This window comes from Argopecten irradians, chromosome 14, assembly GCF_041381155.1.
Source record: "Argopecten irradians isolate NY chromosome 14, Ai_NY, whole genome shotgun sequence".
NCBI lineage: Eukaryota > Metazoa > Mollusca > Bivalvia > Pectinida > Pectinidae > Argopecten > Argopecten irradians.
This window is the reverse complement of record NC_091147.1, coordinates 36,870,012-36,880,801: the sequence shown is the minus strand read 5'-3', so window position 1 is coordinate 36,880,801 and position 10,790 is coordinate 36,870,012. Positions and strand designations below refer to the sequence as shown.

The 10,790-nt window shown below is 34.1% G+C and overlaps 1 protein-coding gene across 1 annotated transcript; it reads right to left on the bottom strand.

Annotated features, from left to right (window-relative positions):
* Positions 1-4,209: 4,209 nt before the first annotated feature.
* Positions 4,210-10,193, bottom strand: LOC138307841 (uncharacterized). The gene is made up of 7 exons (XM_069248744.1): positions 10,120-10,193; positions 9,041-9,218; positions 8,022-8,070; positions 7,105-7,271; positions 6,110-6,246; positions 5,012-5,192; positions 4,210-4,359 (listed from the first exon to the last, which is right to left on the bottom strand). Exons 2-7 carry the CDS (start codon positions 9,213-9,215, stop codon positions 4,280-4,282), a joined length of 789 nt encoding a protein of 262 aa, XP_069104845.1. The 5' UTR covers positions 9,216-9,218; positions 10,120-10,193; the 3' UTR covers positions 4,210-4,279.
* Between the last annotated feature and the right edge of the window lie 597 nt (positions 10,194-10,790).

Genomic DNA, 10,790 nt, shown 5'->3' with positions numbered 1-10,790 from the left:
ATATATCCCGGATATGATATGAATAATGTTTTTTTTAAAGTTGAATTGTTATCGTAATTTTGAGCCGGTTTTAAATAGTTTTGTGTAACATGTAAACAGCTTATAACGACTTTTATGGCGGTAAGATACTATTTTGTTACGTGTAAAACATGAGACTGTTTTAATGTTGTTCAAATGCTATTGTGTAAGGTAAGGAATGTGTATTTGATAAGTAGGCATTCATAAACTTATCATAATCCCATTCCGGAACGCACATCCCAGTCTATGTCTAAAGACAATCATTTCGGGACATTTCTGTCCGAGGTGCGATGACACTTTATAGAATGTCATTAAATTTTATTATAATGCAATATGATTTGTTTCATTAGGCCTATTTATAGGCCCACGTAAGAATTATTTTAAAAGCGGTGATTGTTTGTATCGTTAGCCAACATGATTTCCGATTCTTGACAAAAAATTGTAATCAAAGACTTAATGAAACAAAACAATGTTCCTCGATGCGATACATTCGTCAGAGGATAAGTAATGAGTATAAAAGACTCGGGCTAACCCCTCGCCCCCTATACATCTTACTGACCCTCGATACCTTTATAGGGAGTCAGTAACTGACTGTATAACTACGCCCTCGCCCCCTATACATCTTACTGACCCTCGATGCCTTTATAGGGAGTCAGTAACTGGCTATATAACTAATATAAGGGGGTCACTATGTGCCAGCTCTCCCCCATTCATTTGCGGAAATTTCTGTCCGAGGTGGGATAAATGTTATTATATATATTTGTTTCCGGTTCCGGTTCAGCATTTATCTTAAGGTCAAACGTAATATGATGAAATTTCGTTGGTAAAAAACCACTATCTTATCAGTTTTATGTAGGTTATGCTATACGTCACTTCATCACGAAATTTTGTCACACCGTCGGAGGTTGAAACGGTTCATTTTAAATTTGGAAACAATAATGAAATACGTTTTATTTCGTACCAGCGCTGATTGATTTATAAGTTCTGAGATCAAATCTGTAATCATTCGGTGATTTTGTATGTTCATGTTAAAAAGGTTAGTGCTCAGCATACAGGGAGTGGGACCACTGATGTTCTTGTTGACATTATATTGTGACCAGGCCCCGATCTCCCAACACAAAGTAAAAATCGGTCTTAAATATAATAATTATATTGTTCACATAAAGAACATAAGGTCTTAAAATCATATGTGACATAATTGGGCGAAAAAGTTGACATGTTAATTTTTCTTTAGTAATCTATTAAAAAGCATTAGGAATGTTGAACTAAACTGTGAAAATCTTTCACATGGAATGACAAACATGTATGATGCATTATAAACTTTAGTAAAACACATAATCCATCGCATACTAAGTTTTGAAATTCTCAAATCGTTGGCATTTTTTGGAGTTGAATACAGTATCAAAAGCTCTTCTTGATTCGTGAATATGAAAATTACTGCAAATATAACTTGAAAAATCAGATCCGGGTGTCTTTACGGTGGTATTTGTACACTATAAACATTTTTCTATTAAACTCATCTAATATAAAAAATATAATTTTGAAATCTATACATTGAAAATATACATCTTGTGCTTATGGGCTGATTATACACTTTGATGTGACATTATCTAATACAGACAAGTAAACAAAGCCATATACATGTAGATGTACGGGAATCTGAAAAGCATTGGAATTGACTTTTACTTTGATAATAAAATCTTAATCCCGTCCAATCATGTTAGAATTTATTTACAATGCTAAATTGAGTCACAAAATATAGGGTATATTGAAAATCCAGGACGTTTAAGCCGATAAATCACCCGAGCCCTAGCTGTGCATTCAACTGGTCGACATCTTGTATTTTGAAAGCTGACAGTAGACGTTGCCATAAACATTAGATACAATGTAAAAATAAGTGTAAAACTAGATGATTTGGAAATCATAGTCAAAGTCATAGTGGTGTACAAAAACAGGGTCGACGTCGCGTATCGATTTATAACAAAATAATCCATTGGAAATCAATGGAATCGTACGTTTAAACGTATTTTATATTATCAAATAGTCTTATTAATTTATTATAAGCATTGATGTAGTTATTTTTGAACTTCATTGGGTTATGAAATAAATTTTGTTTACAAACTTTTGCGAAAATCCCCTATGCGGATCAACACAGTTTGCAAACAAAATTTCCTTCATAACCTGATGAAGTTCAAAAATAGTGACATCAATGCTTAAAAAAATTACAAAAAAACATACCTAACCATGGTTTTTTGAAAGTTAAATTTTTTGAAAAATTGGAAAAATGAAATTTGAATAAAAAGGTCGGAATTATCAATGCAAGTAAATATTTATTAATGAACAAATAGCATTTTACGATGCATTAGCAAATGGTTTCCCTGCCCTGAATTGTAACTGCATAACTCGGGCATTGGTACACTTTACCCTAATGCTGTGGAAATGTGTTAAATGGTGAACTTATAAAAAGGAGGACCAGCTTTCTAATTAAACTTTAATTCTGTATTAATAGAGGATCAAATTCTTTTCGTATGCATTGTGTGGACTATTTTCGTGATTTGGAGTAAAAAATAACAGAATATTTCTGGTTGTGTGTTGTGCTATAACATTATCATGGGATTATGCCCGGAGACATACTCACCCGTATTGTGTAACTCTCCCATAAGTTACCTTTTACTGTCGTATAAGTGACTGTGTTATATTAGAGTCACATATAAGCAAGCATGTGGTAATCGTTATCGATTGTAGTTAATTACATTTTCTCAAGTTTTCTAATGGACTGTAAGACTCAAAGAAATAAATAATCCAAAAGAATTGTCTATACAGGCAAACTTTATAAATAATTTTAAGTTTTACCAGTTTGCCCATGGACATATTTAAGAGCATATTGTATTCAACAATTGAAAGCATTGTTTTCATAAAAGCCAGCAGATGTTGACTTAATTACATTTAGTTTATAGGGAGTATGTACTCAGAGTTCGAATATACAGGAAATAATGAGAAGTCAATTAATACTGTTTGATATACCTATTAGCTGTCTTTTCATTTGTACAGTCAACAAAGATTTATATGTTCAGCTCAGAAGCAAAAGTCACATTTTTCTTTAAAAAAATCCTTCAAATTCTATACTTAATGCATTTTTATATATTTAACATGCATTACATTAAAATTATAAATGCTAGGTAAAAGAAAAATTATACTGCTACAGATTCTGCTTTCTACCTATCCGCTTAGGATATACCTCATTGTTTTTTTAAATGAATATTATTTAAGGATTAACTTGAATAGAATTTTTATATTATGGAGATGAATATGAAACCAAAATCTGAGTGTATTCTAAATAAACTTAGGCCTTTTTCAATGAAATCGTTACACCGTTATATCAGCCAATCAGAAGCGACATTACAGACGCTGACGCCATTTTTCCTTCATGGGCTGATAAAGTAAGTTTTAAGCCATTTGAAATGCCTGTTACAATTAAAATTGAATTATTGATATATAATCATTTTTAATTGACTTTATGTATTTTCAAAAAAATTGAAAGTGTTGATCTTCTGTATTATTAAACAAACAGCATTTATAAGGTTCAATACGCGGAACTATATATTCAGTCATTCCAACTAAGCAACGACGAAATATGGACTGAGCAGTGTTTTATCGCGTTAAAGTTGGCGTGAACGCAATTGAATAGAGAGATATTGAATGGCGCGCGTTAAAACATTGTCGAAAATCCTGTATATGACCCCTACCTCCTAAGGTTCGAAGACCAAAATACCATGTTGTCATTATTTATGACAGATAAAACGCTTTGTACAAAGAAAACGTATGAGAGAAATATTGTATGGATACATACAACTGTACATAGCTATAGTTTAAACTAAGGTCTTCCAGTAACCTGAATATATATATACCAAAAATCAGCAGTTTTATTTTGATATTGTGATTGTGATATCAGTAGGTATGACTGATAACTCAGAAGTGTTACTTTAATAAAGGTGACCAGTTCTGTGCCAATGCGACAAATCATAGAAAAACTCAGAAAGCATCATACTTGATTATTATATTTGTTAAAAGCTGCACTTGTTGGAGAAAAGTCGTTTAGATAGCACTCGATATATATACACAGGCAAGATAAGAAAAAAACTTCCTCACCAAAAGCGAAAATTTTTCATAAAAAATGAAACAAAGTTCTAGTGGATTTAATAGATTTATTTAACAATTCAGTATAATAAATACATAAATAAATCCATTGATTGTTTCGTATTTATGAGGAACCGAGGTCAGGATGGAGAAGTGTGTCTAAAGCCTGGGCAGCCTGGCCTTGTATCCCAGCATTGGCTTGGTCTGCAATCAAATAGGAAACGTCAGAACAATTAAAGATTAATCAAGGCGATCCGCAAATAAAACTACAGTGGTAGAACGGCGACTGTATGAGGTCCGTAAATAGTGGTGGCCGGAGCAATGAGGTGCAACAGTATTTGTTACTATTAATGACATGAAAGAAAAACAGAGTAAGTGGTTTTGTCTTTGTTATTTGTAACGACCATGATATGATAAATATTGGTTTCCTATTTTTAAACTCATGGACTTGAACATTATCAATAGCACTTTCATTCGAGGTTACTAAATCAATGTTATTATAGTAAAGGCTGTGGTTAATCTAATGGATTCCGAAAGGATTCAGAACAATTTATCAAAATCAAGCGGAATTGGTGTAAAATTGATTAATCAATTTATTGATTATTTAATCCCAGGCTCTGATATGGACAATCAAGTTGATAAAAATCATATGGTATCATACACAAGGTGTTATTTAAAATTATTGGCTTGGGATTTGTCAGTTGTACTGTTTCATTATGAATAAGTTTAGGGACGAATATAACAGCATTGAAAGTAACCCCTGGGGTATCGAGGACACTACATATAATCAACCGCCCAAACAACCAGGCCAATCTGACTTAAAATAGTACATAGAGATCTATGTGAAGCGACTTACGCAACAGGGTACCGGCTGTCTGTTGTAAATTGCCCAAAGTTTCCTGACCACTAGCCAGTAGAGCTGCACCGGTATCCTTGATGTGGCTCAGACTCTCGCCCAGATGTGCGATGTGGCCAGTAATAGCACCAAGGATATCAGTAGATCCGCCGGACAGTTGGGTGTGGACGCCGTTAAATTGCTGGAAAAAAAACAGTAAAAAATTCTCTCGTAAAAAATTAATCAAGGTAAAATTCTAGTAGATGTTTTAATGCGTTGGAATCAATTGTAAAGTTATTGTGTTTTAGTATGACCGGTTTACCATAGATGAATTATTGGACAGCTTTGCTTATAAACTTGCGAAATGGCAAGCGTCATCAATGGAACTAAATCACGTAGATAGACCTACAATATGTATTTGAGATAACCTAGACAAATTTAAAATTTGAACTTGATTAAATTTCTCTCTCCTATCTCAATTCTTTATTTTCATTGATTATTGTGTTAGTTTTTAAAAAAGTTACATCTGATCGGAATGACAAGAATATTATCACTGTATTTATATCTGATCCGAATGACAGAAATATCGTCATATAAAGTTATTCTGTATTTACATTTTAAAGAGTTACTTGTCCTTGCGTATAGGTTTTTATCGTGACGTCATGTATTTTCGAAGGTAACGTCATACATTTCAGAGAAACTATGTGAATTGCGCACACAAAATAATGACGTCACAGTCGATACCTAGTTGCAAGGGAAGTAACTGATATATACAAATACGGAATATCTGATCTGAATGGCATAAATATTTCATGATATTACTGTACAGTTGTATAATTTCGCGGATATATATTATCGCGATCTACTGTTTGGAAGTTTTATTCGCGGGGGTTTATTTTCACGAATTATCTAAGTAGACTTTGAAAGCGTCATTTAGATGACAGACTATAATATGTAAAACCATAATTTTGATAAATTTTGCGAGATTTTAACTTAGCAAATTTTGATGGATCCACAAATTTAGCGAAATTAAAAGCCCCGAGAAAATAAGCATCTTTACAGTAATACGGTACAGTTACAAACTCAAAATGAAAGTTATGGTATCACGCGCATGCTCACATCCTTTAGTCCCTGAATAGTAGAAGAAAAGAGTCCAGTCAGACCAGAGAGGAGTCCATTGTCCTGTCTCTTATGGTGATGGGTCAACGCATTCTCTACACTGGTAACAATGTTGTCTAGGGCAGTGTTGTGGACAACTGTAATGTATTCATTAATTTTCTAAGCATGGATGTTTTGGTTTTAATTCTTTATATGGCGAATGGACGAGCTAATTCTCTTACCACGTGATACCTGATCAAGTTTATGCGGGACAGTTTTTTTTCTATTGGTGACGGAATGAAGTTCCGCGCAGAGGGAAGATTACAACGTCCAGTCACCACTGGAGATAGTAGTCCTACACCAACGTTATCGTGTATCACCTGGAACATGTATTAGTCTCATTGATAAGCAATTGTTTGAATCCGTGTATAAAACAAAGAAACTAAATATACTTTGTACCTGTATATGGAAGAACTACAGTACAAATGAATGCTACTCTTCGTCATTAAATCGTTAAATTGCATCACCATTGCAATGTGATGAACCGTTACCTGATATACCTGATCCATACCTCTTATTTGACGTCAATAGTTAGCTGATGTCATCTAACGTCTAGTGCGTTTTTGTATCGATAACTCACTGTTATCCGGTTGCGCAGTATACAAATTTTGGTAAAATTTAAAAGGAGTTTTGCTCTATTCTTATTTAAACGACGTTTAAAAAACCATTCAGAGTTGGGGCTTCAACTACGTAATTTGGAAGAGAGTTCCACAGATTCACCACTCGCCGACTAAACATGTCATGTGTTATTGTAGCCCTACTGTGTTTGTTATATAATTTTGTAGTGCTCTCTCTTGTTCTGGTGACTGACTGTGTAAATAGCTTATAGTTTCTGTATTCGACAGCACACGAATAAAATAAACACATAAAAAATAATTTCCACGATTCTTTGTACCTAGATGATCCATAAATAGAGAATTTCTTAGATGGCATAAATACGTTTGACATCAGCTTACGTTTTGAGTGTTGCATTTGCTGGAAAAACGAAGCGACATCTCCCTTCAGAAAGTCCAGGCTGGCAATCTGTTCATGGAAGTGTTGGAGTTCTGAGGCATACTGGCCAAGGACGTGTTGAGCGGCTTGAGCGCCGTGGCTTAAGACTTCCTGGACGGTTGGCTCATGTCTAGATTGCAAAACATAAGTTTATAGGTAGGTTTCAAAAGAAGCTGACATAATATACCGACAATATCCACTGTAATTTCAATTTAGTGGTCTCGCCAAGACTTGAAAAAAAGAATGAGACGAGGTTTAAAGAAGGCTGTATGTAATGTTACGATTGCCACATGAGTACAACAGGCTTAAGATGGGAGAAGTCACCGTCTTTAAAGCTTAAGTCACTTCATTACGTCACATATAACAAAATATAATCCCCTGCGAATATTCCGTCTTGCATGTTATACAGTTAACTTTCTTGCGAGTAGGGATCGTTTGTTATTATTTGTCATTATTTTGAGCGCAATTCACGTCGTTTTCTCATAAAATCATGACGTTTCGCTCGTAAACACATAAAGTCACAATCGATATCTACCCGCAAGGGCAGATAACTCTGTAATATGCAAATACGGAATAGCAAAATGCAATCTCCTGTGAACATAGCTAAATGTTATACCCCGCAAATATAGCAAAATGTAATGATCCGCGAATATAGCGAAATGTAATGCTCCGTGAACATAGCAAAGGTAATACTTTGCGAATATACAGTAAGCAATAGTTTACTTTCTAGGCCTATTACGCATAACATTTACAAGGGGACACATTGATGAAGCTATTAATTGTAATGCTACCAAATCAGGATTTGTAGAGGTGAAGATTTGTCTGGCATGATCCTGTGATATTGAGACGGATATATTCATAAATAGTATAAATAACTTACGACTGTTCACGTTTTCCCAATAAAGAGGCGAGAGCGACCTTTTCAGCAACTGTGAAATAAAAGTTTAGCTTTACATGATCATGTCGATTGATAATACTCAATGCAATGGCGTCATTGCTTGTATTTCTTTTTTATGTTACGTCCTCCATTCATGCACTCTACTAACACATTAGCATAGTAAGATTTAAAGATTTATTTTCATCTGAAGTTTCCTCTTAATTAACTTGGAAAACAAATTAATCGCTCATTACACACATCCCGCATTGCAGACGGGCACTACTGAATGGTATTTGCTGTAAATGTATTTCACCAATCAATAACATATAGAGAAACTAATAGAAATCAACTTTACAAATTAGTTTAATTTTATTATTTTATTAGTATCTTTTTAAGATCAGAGTTTGAGGTGGTCGGCATAATTAACAACAAGTTTGTATAGCAAATAAGCATGGCTGGAATGAAACGCAATATCCAAGTACGGAGACACTCATAACGCACATGCATGCCTTATTAAATAAGAATGATTTGAATTTGAATTTCGTTGATATGGTGTCAGGCTCCAAAACTGTCTTAATTTTAGACTTAGCCAATCATAGATGACGTTACAAAAAGATATGTCATTTATGAATAGATACATATACGTCAAAAGACTAAGATTGTTTCATGATCCTGGATATTTAATAATACGTAAATCAAGATTAATAAAACATCTAACCTCGTCATAATGCCTTGTAGTTGTCCACGCATTCATATTTATGGCTCGCCCGTTGTCAGTATAATGTGACTGGGTGAGGTGTGTTGCTTTGTGTCTTCGGCGGCATGACTCAGTGATAAATCACTATAAAAAGGTCAACAGTTCCACTATACAAGAAGACATAACACGAACATACCGCAATCTCCCAAAACACGCACCTCGCACATCACACACGCTACACACTGCATACATGGGAGGCCGCCCTTACATGACCATAACTGTTAAAAGGACGTTAAAATAATCAAACAACGGAACAAACAAATACCTGGCAAAACGACATTTTGGACGATAGCTCCGACGTCACCACTGGTGAGCGTGTTGAGTGTGCTAGAGGCTGCAGATGTTAAAGTTTCCCCGACGCTGGAAATGGCCCCTGACAGGGAGTCCAAGAAACTGGCGTTGGCCCCAGCCAAGAGACATGCAAGGAGGAAGATCTTCATGGTCTGAAAATGGTGCATATATAATACTGTATAGGTGTTAAACTTTGAGGGCGTGAAAATTCGTGAATTTGCAATTTATTCGTGGGTTTTTATTTTTGCGAATCACCATTTTTGACGCTGAAAATGATGTGACATAATGTAATCATGATTTTTGAACAATTTCACGAGGTTTTAAATTTCGCGAGTTAGGATTATTTCGCGAATTTTGCAAAATTAAAACCCACGCGAATATTGGTAAATAAACAGTAGCTAAAATTACCCCCGTGAGCTCGATATGAGCTATTTTCATAATATATACTTGTATGGATGTATGCATATTATAGGCTGATAAGTTTTTGCATTATACTGATTATTTTTATATTTGAACTTATTATACCATTTAATGTTCGCTCGTAGTTACTCTCTGTTTAAACACCCACTAATAACAAACAAAGAATAAAAAAACACATTCTTTGATAGAAGTTCATGCATTTCACGTGCATGCAAATAATCTCCAATTCTGTTATAAATGATTTCATTTATTTAGTTATCAATAATTGTATGATCTCTTCATGAAAAAATTATATTCGCTGGAAATATTGATTTAAAATAACATAAAACAAAAGGTCCTTAACGGCCACCTGATCACGGCATATGCTACAAATAATTGTACTTTTATCAGGACTGTTTCCTCACACATCGTACAATATCAGACAACAGAAACTAAAGACACATTCTAAATCTGCATAACTTGGATGGGATATGATTGAACAACCGTTTTATTCATGGCTGAAGACTGTATATTGACATTAATAATTTTACCTGGTAGCTTGTATATTTACTTTAAGACTGCATCCCAATGTTAGATAAATACAAATTCTTAGTGTTGCATTAAAGAAATTCGTATAGAGAAAGCATAACTTACACTTATCTGGACGGTCGGTAACAATCGTGCCTTTAGGATTGGTTACTTTGGTATATATACTTTGGAGTCTTGGGAAGCGACATATGGATATCATATAGGTCATCGGCCAGATAGGCAAACTACAAAGGGCATGTTCAAATGTAAGACCATTCGAGGCAATGTATAATGTACGTGTTTCCATTTTTTAATATATCTGTGTATGATCGCATGTCGCTGTGTTCTTCTACATGAGTTAGCAAACTAAATTGGAATCTACGTAGGCTATTTTGATCAAATAAAAATGTATTGTATTCCAAAAATTAACAACGCATCTATATAAACTTAAAATACGAATCGAGTATATCTCCATCAAATATATTTGTATGTTTTTTCAGTTTTATGTGATATATATATATTCCCCCCAGGTTAATTGTTGTATATTGTTTTGGTAATTTGATAAATACTTTACATCTTTCCGGATTAATCAATGAAGTGGCATCGTTGATGCTAATTTCAAAATGTTTTAAAAATCTTACAAGTACGGGAACAAATTGATCCCTTAGTGTTTGTATAATTATCATTGTGGTAATGATACATTAACGGATACCGTTCTTTCTATCTAATTAAAATTGCTGCTACAGTTGTATATATTGAACATTCCACTTGAATATATATCTTGCTGTTTCCTATAT

Bases quoted from the DNA above. Each gene is read 5' to 3' on its own strand.
- LOC138307841 (XM_069248744.1), bottom strand. From the start codon at position 9,215: ATGAAGATCTTCCTCCTTGCATGTCTCTTGGCTGGGGCCAACGCCAGT. The intron at 8,071-9,040 runs GTATTTGTTTGT...TTTATTTCACAG, and splicing joins CCAAAATGTCGTTTTGCCAG to TTGCTGAAAAGGTCGCTCTC. The intron at 4,360-5,011 runs GTAAGTCGCTTC...ATTTGATTGCAG, and splicing joins GACAGCCGGTACCCTGTTGC to ACCAAGCCAATGCTGGGATA.